This window comes from Syngnathus scovelli, chromosome 6, assembly GCF_024217435.2.
Source record: "Syngnathus scovelli strain Florida chromosome 6, RoL_Ssco_1.2, whole genome shotgun sequence".
NCBI lineage: Eukaryota > Metazoa > Chordata > Actinopteri > Syngnathiformes > Syngnathidae > Syngnathus > Syngnathus scovelli.
Genome location: NC_090852.1, coordinates 18,051,671 through 18,071,968, shown reverse-complemented (window position 1 = coordinate 18,071,968; position 20,298 = coordinate 18,051,671). Strand labels below are relative to the sequence as shown.

The window sequence follows — 20,298 nt, the reverse complement described above, 5'->3', positions numbered from 1 at the left end:
ACACCGGTGATAGTTCGTCCAGAGGTTGCGTCACATTAAATGAATACAATGATTTCAAAAGAAATATCTCTCATATAATGTAGACATAGTGCACCCATAGAATTATTTATTATGCTTATCCTTATTGTTCATTTTCAATCAAACTGAAAAAAAAAACATCGGGATAGTTCGTCCAGAGGTTGCGTAACATTAAATGACTACAATGATTTCAAAAGGAATATCTCTCATATAATGTAGACATAGTGCACCCATAGAATTATTTATTATTCTTATCGTTATTGTTCATTTTCCATCAATCTGAAAAAAAACATCGGTGATAGTTCGTCCAGGGCTTGCGTTACGTTAAAGAAATAAATACATACAATCATTTTCGAAGAAATATATCATGTTTGCATTTCTTTTCGTTACTTTTCGTTTTCAATCAAAAATTAGGCTCGAGCGGTCGGTCTGCTCTGTTATGGTTCGTCCAGAGGTCGCGTTACATAAAGTCGGTATCGGCCCGCATTCTTTAAGGTGGATTCCAATTAAATACATACATATGAATAAATACAATTATTTCCAACGCTGTAGGATTTTTTCCTTCTTTTCAATTTTGGCAAGCCGCTTTGAAGCAGCTTGCTTGCGACGGAAACGTTTGCAATGGCACTCAAAGACGGAACAGAACGGAACGTCCTTCCGTTTGTCTCCTCCGGGTTGAGCAACATCCTCCGAATTCAAAGCCTTCAAAGGACCGGCGCGTCACTTTGCGACTCGGCGGCCCCGCCGTCCGACCGCACCTTTGGTAGCTCTGCCGCTTTGCATCAGAGGACAAAGGCAAAGCTGAAGCCCTCGACCTCCCTCGACCCCATCCGACCTCCTGCAAGCGCTTTTCGTGGCAATGTTGCGTCAGTCATCTTCCTGGCTGCTCTTGGCAAAGTGATGATGGATTGCAAATATCCCCGACAGATACTCTCACGCTTGCTGCAGGAATGGGCCTGAGATAATTGGGTGAAGGCGATGGATGGCCTTCAGACATATGTTATTGTGTGCCTAATTATTATTTGTTGACTTTATTCCCTCATGTAAATCACACCTCACAACGAAATTTGGAGCTCGCCACCGTTTTGCCGAGCTATCGAGGGATCGAGATAGCTGCCTTTTCATTCCGCCTCCGTTAGGCTCAACGGATTCCTTTTTCTCACATTGTCATCGTTCCGCCGCCGCCGCCGCCTGTTCTGTCCGCTTTTGATATGGCCGAGGGCTTTGGCGACGGGCTCTCCAGTTGCCGAGCTACCAGAGTGCTGGCTGAGCAAGAGAAAGAAGCAAGAGGGGATTAGGAACCAACGCTCCTGGCTCTCATGGCTTTTGATAGCGGTGGCCACCGTGTTCCTGGCCAAGCGTCGGCCCAAAAGCCAACAAGGCGAACGAACGGCACAATCGTTTGCTCCCTTTGCGCCAATTCCTAATCTCCTCTTGCTTCCAGCCAATTACGACTCTCCGGCCCGTGAGCTACAACGTTTTGCCCTTGCGCTTTTGCAAACTTCCAAATGCATTTGCTCTTTATGCCAACGGCTCCTCTTCTGAATGAAGGTTGAAGGGAGGAAGGAGTTCTTTCTGCTTTTTCTGGCTGCCGCGCTGGACTGAGTCATGGCATTCCAACCGGAGGAAAGATTTGGAAATGTTTCCTCTTTCAGTTTTGCGTGCAACGCATGCACTTGGTTTACGACCGGCTGGCTGCGCGTGCCTAGTCTTTCGAATGCAGTCAATTCGAACTCCAAGCGCTCTCTTTAAATATCTGTATATGATAATGGAACCATCTGTATGTCATGTCATATGATAGTCTGTATCTTTGCAAAGACCAAATACTTCACTCAAGTTACTAAAACTACAGCAGCAGCAGCAGCAAAACGGACAAGCACGTTTCAATTCACTAAAACATGGGGGAGGGACAAAAAAATGTTGCTTTATTCCAGTATACTACTCCAACTAAATGACTTTCAAATGATTGAGCAGCAGCAAAAGAATAAGAAAAAATAAACAATGCACTCGAAGCACATCGCAGGCTCAAACTTTGTTGCTTATGCCGTCATCTGACAACGTTTAGTACTTTTGCATCGGACGGGGATTTGGCGCCGCCTTGTGGAATCTTGAAGGTGTTACAGTACCGCCAGAGAGGTTTTCGGCAAAACGCGAGCGAGAGAGAGCGAGAGAGAGAGAGGTGTCTGTCAGTCGGTGAATTTATGGTGGACGACTGCACCGGATGATGAAATTCACTTTCTGAACTAAACCACTGAAACAAACCCCAAAACTCCAGCACATTCCAATTGATGGAGCTGCACCTGTATACCAACAGACGATTTACAAGATACAGGAAATACGGTATTCAGAAGATTGTCCACTCCACCGACAGTTCATTTTCTCCCAGATACTCTGTCATCGTTTCCTAGCAAACTCCGTCTTCCTTAGTGGGCAATGCTGCTAAGAGCGCTTGCCGGGTCGGGCGAGGTCGCTCCGCTTCGCTCGGCGTCCGTCCGAGTGACTCGTCGAGAGAGGCCTTGCCTGGATCTTTGTCTGCGCTTAGCAAGCACACCCAACAAGCAATCTCCTCCGGCCCGCTGCGAGGCGCAGGCGCCTCCGTAGGCTCGTCGGTGCCTCGGCGGCGGCGGCGCCCAATAGAGTTCATCTTGTCTTTTGGGGCGCTGGCCACCTTTTTGTCGTTGTCGTGCATCTGGCTCAGGCGGTGGATGAGCTCGTGGTAGGAGCATGAGAACAGGAAGCAGCCGGAGGTTTTGGACGGCGCGCGGCGCCTTCGGATGTTGAACGGCAGGCTTCAAGAAAAAGACGTTCTCATCATACGCTGCATCTTCGAAACGGCCACTTTTAATAACAGTCGAGGTTATTCGGATGACGTTCGTCTTGGCGGGAGACTCGAATCGTTGAATTTTGTGTACCTGGAGTCTGCCCATTCCATTTTTGTCTCTCCACCCTGCTGTGGCGCTCCAATGAGGACGGGGGACACGTCCCTCTTCATTGCCAGGCGCCCTTTGAACCTGAGGCGCACAGGAAGCAAGCAGCATGTTTAGCCACGTTAACCCCCCAAAAAACTCGCAAAAGGTCATTGTTGTCCGTATGGATTTGGATCGATGGACAAATTGGATGGAACTGGGCCCAATGTTTTACGTTGACATCAGTTTGACCTTTGTGTGGCTCACCTTTGACCAATGTGTGGCTCACCTTTTCCGGAGCGCAATGCTCCTCGCTTGCGGCATCACCGCCGTTAGCACGCAGCAGCAGCAGACGAGTGTGTGCAGCGCCAGCCTCATGTTGGCGGGGGGCCGGCGGGCGGGCGGGCGAGCGAACGAGCGAGCGAGAGGAAGAAAAAGCTGCCAGAGATGACGTGCACAAAGATTCTGAAAGTCCAGGCAGACATTTGACTGTTAGGATCAATTCAATTAAGGAAAAACTGCGTGTACTCGTAAGGACTGAGAATTTTTCTCCCAAATCAAAATGTTTCGTAAAGACAGTCTTTTTTTGTTGTTGTTTTTTTTATTCAGAAAAAAAAAAAAAAAGAGCAAAGCTATATTTTGTCAGGAATAAAACTTGTAATCTTTCAAGTAGCAGTTTTCCCAAAATAATATTATAATGGACTTTATTTACCATGCGTGGGAAAATAAATACAAATTGTATTTACACCTACACCAGTAAACATCTCCCGTCCATACTTGACAGTCACTGGCTTTTGTGTGTTCCGCACGTGGTCCCTCCCTGAGACCACACAGCGCTAACTACTAGCCTAGCATGGAGCGTGCAGCGTTTTTATTCATTTTTGCAAGTTTCTGTGGCTGGGGAAAGGATTATTTGTCCTTGGGGGTTAGGCTGAGTTTCCTCGCTGTCAGTCAAATGTACGTAGCTTGTAAACCTTGACAGAAATCAAAACCGAAATTCCAGCTTGTCACTAAAATATGTCAATATTAGCATTTCATAGTTTCGGTTCTCATGATCTTTTGGCCTGACTGGATTGGACTTCTCCCCAAATCTGTTTTTAAATTGAACTTAATATGATGACACACAAGGGACAGCAGATGTTTTATTGAGTTGGCCGAGTTTGCGAAGGAACCTAAATGTAGTTTGTCGTACGAGACTGCCGTCGCCGTGCAAACGCGTAACTTTATCTTCACACGTGCCGCCACACTGGCACACTGTCCGTCCGTCCGTCACGGCCTCCGTGCTTCTATAGGCGTGTGTGCCACGTGTGTGCCTGCCATAAACGCGACAGCTGAGCAATTCCTCGCTCGACCTTGACCTACAGCCCTGGAAAACGACAAAACCTGACCACGGCGACTTTCCGATAACTTCAATTCACACAGAATGATAACTTGGATATGAAGCAATTGCATGGTTTATACTTTGCAAAAAAAAAAAAAAAACATACTTTCCATAACCATGGTTAGAATCCCTATTAAGAGTCAAATTTCATTTTTTTGTTGAGTCTTACTTTATCGCCATTCATTCCAACGTAATTTTCCAGGACGGCGTAGCGAGCTTTTCTCGTATCCTACCTTCTGTGGTGACTTTGGCCATGCTGCCTGCTTCTACTCGATTGCTCTTCTCGCTCAACACTTATATAATTTGCTTTGGCCTCTTCTGGAAATGTCTTGCTCGCTTGCTGGAGCTGGCACCTTCTCGTCTGCCCAGTATCTTCCTCCTCACTGAGCTTTGAGGCCAGTCTGTTTACGCATTCAGGTGGGGGCAGTAATGAAGCCTTCGTCTGGCGTGTCCATCCTCACGTCTCTATTTTAGGCCATTGGGAACGTCATGGCTACTGGGGGGCGGTTGAATCAGGTGGCGATGTTGAAACTGGTGGTGGTGTCGCAAAAAAAAAAAAAAAGGGAAGCTTCTAGATAGCAACCTAAACATCTGGTATACGCATTTCGGCCACCAGGAGGCAGAATAATAAATACATTGGTCATTTTATGCAGAATGTATTACATGCCTGTGTTGCCCTACCTGTCTACATGTGTTGCTGCACCAGTTGTTGATCATGAAGCATGAACCTCGCAGACTTTTGTTAAATGAGGGAACGCGTATATTTACCATGGCACCCGCAATCAAATTGTGACGAGTGCTCATATTTTGTTAACGCTCCGATCAAATGAGCTGTTTATGTCCTCGTTTAGCGTTTGAGTCTTTGCAGCTTACTGTAGGTCGGTGGGAAAACAATGTTGTGAGGACAGTGCGGCTGTAACAAATAGACGCTGTCGACAACCCGCTGACACTCGCTGGGTGGAAAGATAATAGCCACTGACCTCTCCCAAGGCAAGGCGTGGATTGTTGCTTGCAGAGGGCTGCTTCCCTTCTCCTCATTGTGACCTGTGAAGATTAACAAAGGTCAACAAGAGTTCCCAGTGAAAATTGGGAGTGTGCACCCTTTACTTCAAACAAGTGTTTGTAAAATGAAGTCACCCAGGGTAGCTCGAGTATCCGCAAAATATTTACCAATAAATGATCAGAGAATAGCATTGAAAACACAAATTATTTATTTTTCTAGGCACTGAGTTTGGTCACGTGACATTCACAAAGTGTGTGCGCGTGTGTGTATGGTACCCAACTTGAAGTTTGTCAAAAGCAAAAAACAGAAATGTTAGCAGGAGGCTATCTAAAGAACTTTCCATTCACTTTCCTTTAAAGGACAAGACTTGATTGACTGGAGGAAATGCTTGCTCTGTAACTGCTTTTCCCATGCTGATAGTGGAATGTCAATGTTGATGTCCTTTGTTGGAAATTTGCTCCCTTCCCATTTTCTTCTTCTTATTTTTTTTTTTTATACATAATCATGTTGACTTGTCTTGTATTACTCACTAAAACAATCAATTACTTGCGTTTGTTTTGTTACATTGACCCAGTTTACCATTTACCACTATAGAGATATTTTTGGTATTATTTTTAATCGTATCCAATGTATTCGTGTATATACACACACGCATCTATACAAAATTTAAATATCTTTTGCAAAGCCCAAATTATGAACACATATTTCTATAAAATGGACAAGATTACGACAAATTGGAATGAATTAAAAAAGTTGCCATAAAAAGTGATCAATAAATACATTTTTAGTTTCAGGGGAAAAAAATCAATATACAGATTCGCCTGACTTTAAAATGGATAATGTTGTACTTACTTAATGTATTGAAACCTGCCGAGGGTCTCACTGCACATAAGACGAGAGCGTCAAGTCCCAATAGAGGAAGCTGAGCAGGAAGTTTGTACATCATTAGACAAAGGCTCACGAAAAGGCGCCCCCGCCCCCCCAAACAAGCAAACTGCACGCCTGTTACTCGTCGCTAGATGGCGGCATACCGCTCATCCCCTCAAAGGGTCTGCACGGCCTTCTTGCGAGCGCCAATAATCGGTCACTTCATTAGGTACAGTACGCCAGGAGACGCCAACATTTGATTGAAAAGATCATGCGAGAAAGTTTGATAGTTCCATTTGATTGAAAAGTGCATGCAAGAAAGTTGTATCCATCGCGGCTGACCATTTGATCTCTGCTCGTCTCACCCTGTTGTGTGCCGTGGTGAAATGAGCCAGCCGCAGTGCGTCGGCCCGTTGGGCCACAAGATGGCGTCGCGCACGATTCAGTGACAAACTGGGATGAAGACTTTCCAATGCAAAGTTGCACCATCCAATTCCACCAACTCATGCTTGGCCCGTTGGGCCACAAGATGGCGTCGCGCACGACTCAGTGACACAAACTGGGATGAAGACTTTATTGTTTCATGTCGCCACGTGACCCCAACGCAAAGTTGCACCATCCAATTCAACCAAGGCCTTCCTCCTTCCACTGCGCTCAAAGCAAATGCACAAAGTTGCACCATCAAATTCACCCAATCGCGTTGACCACCTTCCAGCGTGGAAACAAAACGTTTGCCAACAGTCCCAATGTTAAAGCATGCATGGAATCAATTGTACATGTAATCAATCAATGGAGTAAGTATAAGAAATGAAGTGCTAGCTGGGGCTAGTTCAATCAGAGAATAGAATCCATTCAATCAGTAGACGAAAATTGAATAAGAAAGCACTCGCTCGGCCCCTCCTCTCCTGCTGCAAACAAGTCGAAGGCCAACCGCTCAGGCGACTCGCGCGTTGCCCTCCCTCAAGCCAGATGGACGCCGGATGGACGAGGGCCTCGTGCCGCCGCCGTCAACGCCGCCACTGCCTTCCCGCTTCTCCCGATCCGCTTTCTGTGTTTCGTGCTGGATTCTTTTTTTTTGGGTTTAAATTGCAGAATGAACGAATGAAAAAAGAAAAATGGAAGCGCCTCCAGGATCTCTCGTCTGAGGAAAAGCAGAGAGCCGCCGGTTAGACAAAGCGCAGCGTAGCCACGGTGGACGACAAATGGCGGCTCACCCGGCTGGCGGCGGCGGCATCTACAGCATCATCACGTAGAGCCCAACAAGGACGCTTATCACCAGCAGAGCGACGGAGCAGGACACGCCCCGGGTGGCTGCGCCCGGAAGGTCTAGAGCAAAGATGGCAAACAACATTGGCCCGGGCGGGGGGCTTGCTCCACTGACATGCAAATACTCACTCGGGTTGTCAATGGGGGTCTTCTCGGTGTTCTTCTCGGTCTCCTCGGTCTCCTCGGTCTCCTCGGTCTCGCTGTTGACGAGGATGGCCTCGGACTTGACTTTTGAGTCAGTGCAGCCGGTCACCTCGCAAACGAAGTTGCCTTTAGCCCGAGCGGCCAAAGTGAACTTGGAGCCGTCATTGCCCACCGTGCCGTCACCGTGTGCGACATTGGCTTCGTCCTTCAGCCACTGGTATTTTCGGACGTCACCCTGGGCCGCACACGTGAGGATCCTGCCACTCCGGCTGATGCTGACCTTGGAGATGGCTGTGGGAGCTGTCAAAAACAGGAAGAAGCGCTTTGCAAGGGGCGGGCAACATTTCTGGGATGGTGCTTTCCAAGGGCCCTCTACTTACCTGCGTAGGTGTAATCAAAGGCGTTGCTAGTCTTCTCGTCAGTGACGTAGCCTTCGGCCTTGCAAGTGTATTTACCGGTGTCAGGCGTGCCAAGGTTGCCGATGGTCAACATGGTGTTCTCGATCTTAATCTTAGCACCATTGTTAGTCATGGGGGTCCCATTTTTGGCCCACGAGATGGTCTTGACATCACCCTCGACCTTGCACTCCAGGGTCAAATCGCAGCTATTTTTCTTCTCCACTGTGGCAGAAGTGACAGTAGCTGTTGGGAAAGAGGAAATGAGATGCAAATCGGGGCCCCCTCGTCTCGTCGTCCTGAGCCACGGGAACAATTGCCCGTCGGAGAGGGTGGGCCGCCTGCCGCTGTGTTCCCTGAATTGTCTGAGCGGCTACCTCGAGACTTTCAACAAACACGTGGTATCCCTTTGCGTAAAGGGAGTGAAAGGAGCGCGAGAGCTGCGACGGCAAACTTACTTCGGACTTCAACTTGAAACTTTTCGGTGTCTCCACCGGTCACCGAGGCCTCGTACGTCCCGCTTTGAGCTTTTCCCATGTTGAAGAGGCCCAACTCTTTCTTGTCGGTGTCGATGAACTTGGGCGGATCATTAGCGCCTGTGTCAGAGACGGGCTTTTCGGAGCCATCCTTGCCTTTAAACACCCATGTGACAGCTCCAGTGTGTCCGGAGGCCAATTTGATGGAGCCACCAACCGCGACGTCGCAAACGTTGGTAATGCCCTCGGTGCAGGCCTCTGAAAAAGCCCAAAACAGTTGTACGAGTTATTCACCGCAATAGCAAAGTCCAAGCGCAGGCGGTCAAAAAGGAACGCTGGCACGCAGCCAGACAATAGGCGTGTAACTTACTGGCATCAACAATGATGGTGTACTTGTTCACCGTTCCACCGGAAGTGGCAAAGTACACGCCGGTGTTCTTTGCTTCCAGGGTGCCCTTTAAACCCGCTGGAGCAGTGGCATCATACGCCAAATTGCTGTGGACGGCCGCATTTGGTGTTTGGAAGTTCCATTGGGTTGCAGTATTCTCTATTGTGAGGGCGTCGTCTTTTGCGCAGAACACCACCATGTTCTCCGTGCCCGAGCACGATGCCGGATCTGGAAGAGCAGAGATGGCCAAAGCATGCGCTTACTCCTCCCGCTGTGTACTAAAAGGACACCAACGATTGTAGCGACAGAAGCTACTTCAAGGCACAAAGTGGATTTTTAGCATTGAGCTATGTCATTTGTGCAACTCGCTTTCGGGACGTTCTCCGCGAGCCATTTTGCCACCGTCGCCATGGACGTGTCCAAATGCAATTCCCAAAATGAAGGTGCAAAACATTGTCCCAACAAAGTGGGCCTTTTTCCACATCAACATGGCTTGTCTTTTAGCTTTTGACGCTTTGGACTTATTTGACAATGAATCGATTGGCTTCAAGATGCAGTCTTTTTGATTGGCTGCTTTATTGCTTGCCGCTTTGAACCAACTTCAATCAATCGGATTGCGTCGAAAGTGTGAAAAGTTTTACCACCTGCCGAGTGGACGCAGAACAGCAAGAGGATTGTCACAAGCTTCATGGTGATGGCGCAGCGAGCGAGCGGCTGGCTTGGGTCGGTGGGTGGGTTGGCTGGCTGGCTGGCTGGGTGGTTGGGTTTCGTTGGCTGGCTGGCTGGCTGACTGGCTGCTCAGACTCGACAAGCGAATCAAATGACTGTCGGACGCGAGCTCTGCCTGCTACCCGCAAGGTGCGTGACGTCACGCCGCTTTGACACGCAGAGCCCGCGCGCGCTTCGCTTTATGTCAAAGCGTCTGCCAGGTTGACAGGAGCGAGCCACGTCACCACTTGCAAGGAAGTCTTGCAAGTTGTTGCGCGGCGACCAACTTGATTCCTACCGTCGTTAGGAGTTCAAGACAAACGGGCTAATGAGTCAGCCAAATGTGCAAAATGGCGCGCCACGCTTCTTTTGAAGTGGGCATAAAATGATGACGATGCAGTACCTGTCTTGCCGTCGATCGCTTGACTTGACTCTCTTACACTTCGTCCCGCAGTTGCATAATATAAAATGGGGATTGGCACGCATTCTTTGAAGCGCAATTCAAAATTTGAAAAAGACGTATTCTTTATATTTTCTATCTATCGATGTGATTATTGATTATTCTTAAACCTTATTGTTCATTTTACATCAATCTGAAAAAAAAAAAAACACCGGTGATAGTTCGTCCAGAGGTTGCGTCACATTAAATGAATACAATGATTTCAAAAGAAATATCTCTCATATAATGTAGACATAGTGCACCCATAGAATTATTTATTATGCTTATCCTTATTGTTCATTTTCAATCAAACTGAAAAAAAAAACATCGGGATAGTTCGTCCAGAGGTTGCGTAACATTAAATGACTACAATGATTTCAAAAGGAATATCTCTCATATAATGTAGACATAGTGCACCCATAGAATTATTTATTATTCTTATCGTTATTGTTCATTTTCCATCAATCTGAAAAAAAACATCGGTGATAGTTCGTCCAGGGCTTGCGTTACGTTAAAGAAATAAATACATACAATCATTTTCGAAGAAATATATCATGTTTGCATTTCTTTTCGTTACTTTTCGTTTTCAATCAAAAATTAGGCTCGAGCGGTCGGTCTGCTCTGTTATGGTTCGTCCAGAGGTCGCGTTACATAAAGTCGGTATCGGCCCGCATTCTTTAAGGTGGATTCCAATTAAATACATACATATGAATAAATACAATTATTTCCAACGCTGTAGGATTTTTTCCTTCTTTTCAATTTTGGCAAGCCGCTTTGAAGCAGCTTGCTTGCGACGGAAACGTTTGCAATGGCACTCAAAGACGGAACAGAACGGAACGTCCTTCCGTTTGTCTCCTCCGGGTTGAGCAACATCCTCCGAATTCAAAGCCTTCAAAGGACCGGCGCGTCACTTTGCGACTCGGCGGCCCCGCCGTCCGACCGCACCTTTGGTAGCTCTGCCGCTTTGCATCAGAGGACAAAGGCAAAGCTGAAGCCCTCGACCTCCCTCGACCCCATCCGACCTCCTGCAAGCGCTTTTCGTGGCAATGTTGCGTCAGTCATCTTCCTGGCTGCTCTTGGCAAAGTGATGATGGATTGCAAATATCCCCGACAGATACTCTCACGCTTGCTGCAGGAATGGGCCTGAGATAATTGGGTGAAGGCGATGGATGGCCTTCAGACATATGTTATTGTGTGCCTAATTATTATTTGTTGACTTTATTCCCTCATGTAAATCACACCTCACAACGAAATTTGGAGCTCGCCACCGTTTTGCCGAGCTATCGAGGGATCGAGATAGCTGCCTTTTCATTCCGCCTCCGTTAGGCTCAACGGATTCCTTTTTCTCACATTGTCATCGTTCCGCCGCCGCCGCCGCCTGTTCTGTCCGCTTTTGATATGGCCGAGGGCTTTGGCGACGGGCTCTCCAGTTGCCGAGCTACCAGAGTGCTGGCTGAGCAAGAGAAAGAAGCAAGAGGGGATTAGGAACCAACGCTCCTGGCTCTCATGGCTTTTGATAGCGGTGGCCACCGTGTTCCTGGCCAAGCGTCGGCCCAAAAGCCAACAAGGCGAACGAACGGCACAATCGTTTGCTCCCTTTGCGCCAATTCCTAATCTCCTCTTGCTTCCAGCCAATTACGACTCTCCGGCCCGTGAGCTACAACGTTTTGCCCTTGCGCTTTTGCAAACTTCCAAATGCATTTGCTCTTTATGCCAACGGCTCCTCTTCTGAATGAAGGTTGAAGGGAGGAAGGAGTTCTTTCTGCTTTTTCTGGCTGCCGCGCTGGACTGAGTCATGGCATTCCAACCGGAGGAAAGATTTGGAAATGTTTCCTCTTTCAGTTTTGCGTGCAACGCATGCACTTGGTTTACGACCGGCTGGCTGCGCGTGCCTAGTCTTTCGAATGCAGTCAATTCGAACTCCAAGCGCTCTCTTTAAATATCTGTATATGATAATGGAACCATCTGTATGTCATGTCATATGATAGTCTGTATCTTTGCAAAGACCAAATACTTCACTCAAGTTACTAAAACTACAGCAGCAGCAGCAGCAAAACGGACAAGCACGTTTCAATTCACTAAAACATGGGGGAGGGACAAAAAAATGTTGCTTTATTCCAGTATACTACTCCAACTAAATGACTTTCAAATGATTGAGCAGCAGCAAAAGAATAAGAAAAAATAAACAATGCACTCGAAGCACATCGCAGGCTCAAACTTTGTTGCTTATGCCGTCATCTGACAACGTTTAGTACTTTTGCATCGGACGGGGATTTGGCGCCGCCTTGTGGAATCTTGAAGGTGTTACAGTACCGCCAGAGAGGTTTTCGGCAAAACGCGAGCGAGAGAGAGCGAGAGAGAGAGAGGTGTCTGTCAGTCGGTGAATTTATGGTGGACGACTGCACCGGATGATGAAATTCACTTTCTGAACTAAACCACTGAAACAAACCCCAAAACTCCAGCACATTCCAATTGATGGAGCTGCACCTGTATACCAACAGACGATTTACAAGATACAGGAAATACGGTATTCAGAAGATTGTCCACTCCACCGACAGTTCATTTTCTCCCAGATACTCTGTCATCGTTTCCTAGCAAACTCCGTCTTCCTTAGTGGGCAATGCTGCTAAGAGCGCTTGCCGGGTCGGGCGAGGTCGCTCCGCTTCGCTCGGCGTCCGTCCGAGTGACTCGTCGAGAGAGGCCTTGCCTGGATCTTTGTCTGCGCTTAGCAAGCACACCCAACAAGCAATCTCCTCCGGCCCGCTGCGAGGCGCAGGCGCCTCCGTAGGCTCGTCGGTGCCTCGGCGGCGGCGGCGCCCAATAGAGTTCATCTTGTCTTTTGGGGCGCTGGCCACCTTTTTGTCGTTGTCGTGCATCTGGCTCAGGCGGTGGATGAGCTCGTGGTAGGAGCATGAGAACAGGAAGCAGCCGGAGGTTTTGGACGGCGCGCGGCGCCTTCGGATGTTGAACGGCAGGCTTCAAGAAAAAGACGTTCTCATCATACGCTGCATCTTCGAAACGGCCACTTTTAATAACAGTCGAGGTTATTCGGATGACGTTCGTCTTGGCGGGAGACTCGAATCGTTGAATTTTGTGTACCTGGAGTCTGCCCATTCCATTTTTGTCTCTCCACCCTGCTGTGGCGCTCCAATGAGGACGGGGGACACGTCCCTCTTCATTGCCAGGCGCCCTTTGAACCTGAGGCGCACAGGAAGCAAGCAGCATGTTTAGCCACGTTAACCCCCCAAAAAACTCGCAAAAGGTCATTGTTGTCCGTATGGATTTGGATCGATGGACAAATTGGATGGAACTGGGCCCAATGTTTTACGTTGACATCAGTTTGACCTTTGTGTGGCTCACCTTTGACCAATGTGTGGCTCACCTTTTCCGGAGCGCAATGCTCCTCGCTTGCGGCATCACCGCCGTTAGCACGCAGCAGCAGCAGACGAGTGTGTGCAGCGCCAGCCTCATGTTGGCGGGGGGCCGGCGGGCGGGCGGGCGAGCGAACGAGCGAGCGAGAGGAAGAAAAAGCTGCCAGAGATGACGTGCACAAAGATTCTGAAAGTCCAGGCAGACATTTGACTGTTAGGATCAATTCAATTAAGGAAAAACTGCGTGTACTCGTAAGGACTGAGAATTTTTCTCCCAAATCAAAATGTTTCGTAAAGACAGTCTTTTTTTGTTGTTGTTTTTTTTATTCAGAAAAAAAAAAAAAAAGAGCAAAGCTATATTTTGTCAGGAATAAAACTTGTAATCTTTCAAGTAGCAGTTTTCCCAAAATAATATTATAATGGACTTTATTTACCATGCGTGGGAAAATAAATACAAATTGTATTTACACCTACACCAGTAAACATCTCCCGTCCATACTTGACAGTCACTGGCTTTTGTGTGTTCCGCACGTGGTCCCTCCCTGAGACCACACAGCGCTAACTACTAGCCTAGCATGGAGCGTGCAGCGTTTTTATTCATTTTTGCAAGTTTCTGTGGCTGGGGAAAGGATTATTTGTCCTTGGGGGTTAGGCTGAGTTTCCTCGCTGTCAGTCAAATGTACGTAGCTTGTAAACCTTGACAGAAATCAAAACCGAAATTCCAGCTTGTCACTAAAATATGTCAATATTAGCATTTCATAGTTTCGGTTCTCATGATCTTTTGGCCTGACTGGATTGGACTTCTCCCCAAATCTGTTTTTAAATTGAACTTAATATGATGACACACAAGGGACAGCAGATGTTTTATTGAGTTGGCCGAGTTTGCGAAGGAACCTAAATGTAGTTTGTCGTACGAGACTGCCGTCGCCGTGCAAACGCGTAACTTTATCTTCACACGTGCCGCCACACTGGCACACTGTCCGTCCGTCCGTCACGGCCTCCGTGCTTCTATAGGCGTGTGTGCCACGTGTGTGCCTGCCATAAACGCGACAGCTGAGCAATTCCTCGCTCGACCTTGACCTACAGCCCTGGAAAACGACAAAACCTGACCACGGCGACTTTCCGATAACTTCAATTCACACAGAATGATAACTTGGATATGAAGCAATTGCATGGTTTATACTTTGCAAAAAAAAAAAAAAAACATACTTTCCATAACCATGGTTAGAATCCCTATTAAGAGTCAAATTTCATTTTTTTGTTGAGTCTTACTTTATCGCCATTCATTCCAACGTAATTTTCCAGGACGGCGTAGCGAGCTTTTCTCGTATCCTACCTTCTGTGGTGACTTTGGCCATGCTGCCTGCTTCTACTCGATTGCTCTTCTCGCTCAACACTTATATAATTTGCTTTGGCCTCTTCTGGAAATGTCTTGCTCGCTTGCTGGAGCTGGCACCTTCTCGTCTGCCCAGTATCTTCCTCCTCACTGAGCTTTGAGGCCAGTCTGTTTACGCATTCAGGTGGGGGCAGTAATGAAGCCTTCGTCTGGCGTGTCCATCCTCACGTCTCTATTTTAGGCCATTGGGAACGTCATGGCTACTGGGGGGCGGTTGAATCAGGTGGCGATGTTGAAACTGGTGGTGGTGTCGCAAAAAAAAAAAAAAAGGGAAGCTTCTAGATAGCAACCTAAACATCTGGTATACGCATTTCGGCCACCAGGAGGCAGAATAATAAATACATTGGTCATTTTATGCAGAATGTATTACATGCCTGTGTTGCCCTACCTGTCTACATGTGTTGCTGCACCAGTTGTTGATCATGAAGCATGAACCTCGCAGACTTTTGTTAAATGAGGGAACGCGTATATTTACCATGGCACCCGCAATCAAATTGTGACGAGTGCTCATATTTTGTTAACGCTCCGATCAAATGAGCTGTTTATGTCCTCGTTTAGCGTTTGAGTCTTTGCAGCTTACTGTAGGTCGGTGGGAAAACAATGTTGTGAGGACAGTGCGGCTGTAACAAATAGACGCTGTCGACAACCCGCTGACACTCGCTGGGTGGAAAGATAATAGCCACTGACCTCTCCCAAGGCAAGGCGTGGATTGTTGCTTGCAGAGGGCTGCTTCCCTTCTCCTCATTGTGACCTGTGAAGATTAACAAAGGTCAACAAGAGTTCCCAGTGAAAATTGGGAGTGTGCACCCTTTACTTCAAACAAGTGTTTGTAAAATGAAGTCACCCAGGGTAGCTCGAGTATCCGCAAAATATTTACCAATAAATGATCAGAGAATAGCATTGAAAACACAAATTATTTATTTTTCTAGGCACTGAGTTTGGTCACGTGACATTCACAAAGTGTGTGCGCGTGTGTGTATGGTACCCAACTTGAAGTTTGTCAAAAGCAAAAAACAGAAATGTTAGCAGGAGGCTATCTAAAGAACTTTCCATTCACTTTCCTTTAAAGGACAAGACTTGATTGACTGGAGGAAATGCTTGCTCTGTAACTGCTTTTCCCATGCTGATAGTGGAATGTCAATGTTGATGTCCTTTGTTGGAAATTTGCTCCCTTCCCATTTTCTTCTTCTTATTTTTTTTTTTTATACATAATCATGTTGACTTGTCTTGTATTACTCACTAAAACAATCAATTACTTGCGTTTGTTTTGTTACATTGACCCAGTTTACCATTTACCACTATAGAGATATTTTTGGTATTATTTTTAATCGTATCCAATGTATTCGTGTATATACACACACGCATCTATACAAAATTTAAATATCTTTTGCAAAGCCCAAATTATGAACACATATTTCTATAAAATGGACAAGATTACGACAAATTGGAATGAATTAAAAAAGTTGCCATAAAAAGTGATCAATAAATACATTTTTAGTTTCAGGGGAAAAAAATCAATATACAGATTCGCCTGACTTTAAAATGGATAATGTTGTACTTACTTAATGTATTGAAACCTGCCGAGGGTCTCACTGCACATAAGACGAGAGCGTCAAGTCCCAATAGAGGAAGCTGAGCAGGAAGTTTGTACATCATTAGACAAAGGCTCACGAAAAGGCGCCCCCGCCCCCCCAAACAAGCAAACTGCACGCCTGTTACTCGTCGCTAGATGGCGGCATACCGCTCATCCCCTCAAAGGGTCTGCACGGCCTTCTTGCGAGCGCCAATAATCGGTCACTTCATTAGGTACAGTACGCCAGGAGACGCCAACATTTGATTGAAAAGATCATGCGAGAAAGTTTGATAGTTCCATTTGATTGAAAAGTGCATGCAAGAAAGTTGTATCCATCGCGGCTGACCATTTGATCTCTGCTCGTCTCACCCTGTTGTGTGCCGTGGTGAAATGAGCCAGCCGCAGTGCGTCGGCCCGTTGGGCCACAAGATGGCGTCGCGCACGATTCAGTGACAAACTGGGATGAAGACTTTCCAATGCAAAGTTGCACCATCCAATTCCACCAACTCATGCTTGGCCCGTTGGGCCACAAGATGGCGTCGCGCACGACTCAGTGACACAAACTGGGATGAAGACTTTATTGTTTCATGTCGCCACGTGACCCCAACGCAAAGTTGCACCATCCAATTCAACCAAGGCCTTCCTCCTTCCACTGCGCTCAAAGCAAATGCACAAAGTTGCACCATCAAATTCACCCAATCGCGTTGACCACCTTCCAGCGTGGAAACAAAACGTTTGCCAACAGTCCCAATGTTAAAGCATGCATGGAATCAATTGTACATGTAATCAATCAATGGAGTAAGTATAAGAAATGAAGTGCTAGCTGGGGCTAGTTCAATCAGAGAATAGAATCCATTCAATCAGTAGACGAAAATTGAATAAGAAAGCACTCGCTCGGCCCCTCCTCTCCTGCTGCAAACAAGTCGAAGGCCAACCGCTCAGGCGACTCGCGCGTTGCCCTCCCTCAAGCCAGATGGACGCCGGATGGACGAGGGCCTCGTGCCGCCGCCGTCAACGCCGCCACTGCCTTCCCGCTTCTCCCGATCCGCTTTCTGTGTTTCGTGCTGGATTCTTTTTTTTTGGGTTTAAATTGCAGAATGAACGAATGAAAAAAGAAAAATGGAAGCGCCTCCAGGATCTCTCGTCTGAGGAAAAGCAGAGAGCCGCCGGTTAGACAAAGCGCAGCGTAGCCACGGTGGACGACAAATGGCGGCTCACCCGGCTGGCGGCGGCGGCATCTACAGCATCATCACGTAGAGCCCAACAAGGACGCTTATCACCAGCAGAGCGACGGAGCAGGACACGCCCCGGGTGGCTGCGCCCGGAAGGTCTAGAGCAAAGATGGCAAACAACATTGGCCCGGGCGGGGGGCTTGCTCCACTGACATGCAAATACTCACTCGGGTTGTCAATGGGGGTCTTCTCGGTGTTCTTCTCGGTCTCCTCGGTCTCCTCGGTCTCCTCGGTCTCGCTGTTGACGAGGATGGCCTCGGACTTGACTTTTGAGTCAGTGCAGCCGGTCACCTCGCAAACGAAGTTGCCTTTAGCCCGAGCGGCCAAAGTGAACTTGGAGCCGTCATTGCCCACCGTGCCGTCACCGTGTGCGACATTGGCTTCGTCCTTCAGCCACTGGTATTTTCGGACGTCACCCTGGGCCGCACACGTGAGGATCCTGCCACTCCGGCTGATGCTGACCTTGGAGATGGCTGTGGGAGCTGTCAAAAACAGGAAGAAGCGCTTTGCAAGGGGCGGGCAACATTTCTGGGATGGTGCTTTCCAAGGGCCCTCTACTTACCTGCGTAGGTGTAATCAAAGGCGTTGCTAGTCTTCTCGTCAGTGACGTAGCCTTCGGCCTTGCAAGTGTATTTACCGGTGTCAGGCGTGCCAAGGTTGCCGATGGTCAACATGGTGTTCTCGATCTTAATCTTAGCACCATTGTTAGTCATGGGGGTCCCATTTTTGGCCCACGAGATGGTCTTGACATCACCCTCGACCTTGCACTCCAGGGTCAAATCGCAGCTATTTTTCTTCTCCACTGTGGCAGAAGTGACAGTAGCTGTTGGGAAAGAGGAAATGAGATGCAAATCGGGGCCCCCTCGTCTCGTCGTCCTGAGCCACGGGAACAATTGCCCGTCGGAGAGGGTGGGCCGCCTGCCGCTGTGTTCCCTGAATTGTCTGAGCGGCTACCTCGAGACTTTCAACAAACACGTGGTATCCCTTTGCGTAAAGGGAGTGAAAGGAGCGCGAGAGCTGCGACGGCAAACTTACTTCGGACTTCAACTTGAAACTTTTCGGTGTCTCCACCGGTCACCGAGGCCTCGTACGTCCCGCTTTGAGCTTTTCCCATGTTGAAGAGGCCCAACTCTTTCTTGTCGGTGTCGATGAACTTGGGCGGATCATTAGCGCCTGTGTCAGAGACGGGCTTTTCGGAGCCATCCTTGCCTTTAAACACCCATGTGACAGCTCCAGTGTGTCCGGAGGCCAATTTGATGGAGCCACCAACCGCGACGTCGCAAACGTTGGTAATGCCCTCGGTGCAGGCCTCTGAAAAAGCCCAAAACAGTTGTACGAGTTATTCACCGCAATAGCAAAGTCCAAGCGCAGGCGGTCAAAAAGGAACGCTGGCACGCAGCCAGACAATAGGCGTGTAACTTACTGGCATCAACAATGATGGTGTACTTGTTCACCGTTCCACCGGAAGTGGCAAAGTACACGCCGGTGTTCTTTGCTTCCAGGGTGCCCTTTAAACCCGCTGGAGCAGTGGCATCATACGCCAAATTGCTGTGGACGGCCGCATTTGGTGTTTGGAAGTTCCATTGGGTTGCAGTATTCTCTATTGTGAGGGCGTCGTCTTTTGCGCAGAACACCACCATGTTCTCCGTGCCCGAGCACGATGCCGGATCTGGAAGAGCAGAGATGGCCAAAGCATGCGCTTACTCCTCCCGCTGTGTACTAAAAGGACACCAACGATTGTAGCGACAGAAGCTACTTCAAGGCACAAAGTGGATTTTTAGCATTGAGCTATGTCATTTGTGCAACTCGCTTTCGGGACGTTCTCCGCGAGCCATTTTGCCACCGTCGCCATGGACGTGTCCAAATGCAATTCCCAAAATGAAGGTGCAAAACATTGTCCCAACAAAGTGGGCCTTTTTCCACATCAACATGGCTTGTCTTTTAGCTTTTGACGCTTTGGACTTATTTGACAATGAATCGATTGGCTTCAAGATGCAGTCTTTTTGATTGGCTGCTTTATTGCTTGCCGCTTTGAACCAACTTCAATCAATCGGATTGCGTCGAAAGTGTGAAAAGTTTTACCACCTGCCGAGTGGACGCAGAACAGCAAGAGGATTGTCACAAGCTTCATGGTGATGGCGCAGCGAGCGAGCGGCTGGCTTGGGTCGGTGGGTGGGTTGGCTGGCTGGCTGGCTGGGTGGTTGGGTTTCGTTGGCTGGCTGGCTGGCTGACTGGCTGCTCAGACTCGACAAGCGAATCAAATGACTGTCGGACGCGAGCTCTGCCTGCTACCCGCAAGGTGCGTGACGTCACGCCGCTTTGACACGCAGAGCCCGCGCGCGCTTCGCTTTATGTCAAAGCGTCTGCCAGGTTGACAGGAGCGAGCCACGTCACCACTTGCAAGGAAGTCTTGCAAGTTGTTGCGCGGCGACCAACTTGATTCCTACCGTCGTTAGGAGTTCAAGACAAACGGGCTAATGAGTCAGCCAAATGTGCAAAATGGCGCGCCACGCTTCTTTTGAAGTGGGCATAAAATGATGACGATGCAGTACCTGTCTTGCCGTCGATCGCTTGACTTGACTCTCTTACACTTCGTCCCGCAGTTGCATAATATAAAATGGGGATTGGCACGCATTCTTTGAAGCGCAATTCAAAATTTGAAAAAGACGTATTCTTTATATTTTCTATCTATCGATGTGATTATTGATTATTCTTAAACCTTATTGTTCATTTTA

General features: G+C 48.0%; 3 protein-coding genes across 3 annotated transcripts in view; 1 reads left to right on the top strand and 2 right to left on the bottom strand.

The window, feature by feature from the left end:
• The window catches only part of swap70b (switching B cell complex subunit SWAP70b), a 57,611-nt gene that overhangs the window by 9,064 nt on the left and 28,249 nt on the right, over positions 1 to 20,298 (top strand). The gene's annotated exons all lie outside the window — the stretch shown is intronic.
• On the bottom strand, positions 1,922 to 10,083 carry LOC125970934 (uncharacterized). The gene is made up of 11 exons (XM_049723735.2): positions 9,489 to 10,083; positions 8,827 to 9,072; positions 8,439 to 8,714; positions 7,966 to 8,226; positions 7,571 to 7,885; positions 7,390 to 7,501; positions 6,161 to 7,316; positions 5,286 to 5,349; positions 3,214 to 3,389; positions 2,931 to 3,029; positions 1,922 to 2,807 (listed from the first exon to the last, which is right to left on the bottom strand). Exons 1-6 carry the CDS (start codon positions 9,532 to 9,534, stop codon positions 7,410 to 7,412), a joined length of 1,236 nt encoding a protein of 411 aa, XP_049579692.1. The 5' UTR covers positions 9,535 to 10,083; the 3' UTR covers positions 1,922 to 2,807; positions 2,931 to 3,029; positions 3,214 to 3,389; positions 5,286 to 5,349; positions 6,161 to 7,316; positions 7,390 to 7,409.
• Positions 12,082 to 20,243, bottom strand: LOC125970935 (uncharacterized). Its single transcript, XM_049723736.2, has 11 exons — positions 19,649 to 20,243; positions 18,987 to 19,232; positions 18,599 to 18,874; positions 18,126 to 18,386; positions 17,731 to 18,045; positions 17,550 to 17,661; positions 16,321 to 17,476; positions 15,446 to 15,509; positions 13,374 to 13,549; positions 13,091 to 13,189; positions 12,082 to 12,967 (listed from the first exon to the last, which is right to left on the bottom strand). Exons 1-6 carry the CDS (start codon positions 19,692 to 19,694, stop codon positions 17,570 to 17,572), a joined length of 1,236 nt encoding a protein of 411 aa, XP_049579693.1. The 5' UTR covers positions 19,695 to 20,243; the 3' UTR covers positions 12,082 to 12,967; positions 13,091 to 13,189; positions 13,374 to 13,549; positions 15,446 to 15,509; positions 16,321 to 17,476; positions 17,550 to 17,569.

Bases quoted from the DNA above. Each gene is read 5' to 3' on its own strand.
- LOC125970935 (XM_049723736.2), bottom strand. From the start codon at position 19,694: ATGAAGCTTGTGACAATCCTCTTGCTGTTCTGCGTCCACTCGGCAG. The intron at 19,233-19,648 runs GTGGTAAAACTT...CTGCTCTTCCAG, and splicing joins GTTCTGCGTCCACTCGGCAG to ATCCGGCATCGTGCTCGGGC. The intron at 18,387-18,598 runs GTAAGTTTGCCG...CTTTCCCAACAG, and splicing joins GTTTCAAGTTGAAGTCCGAA to CTACTGTCACTTCTGCCACA.
- LOC125970934 (XM_049723735.2), bottom strand. From the start codon at position 9,534: ATGAAGCTTGTGACAATCCTCTTGCTGTTCTGCGTCCACTCGGCAG. The intron at 8,715-8,826 runs GTAAGTTACACG...GGGCTTTTTCAG, and splicing joins CACCATCATTGTTGATGCCA to AGGCCTGCACCGAGGGCATT. The intron at 8,227-8,438 runs GTAAGTTTGCCG...CTTTCCCAACAG, and splicing joins GTTTCAAGTTGAAGTCCGAA to CTACTGTCACTTCTGCCACA.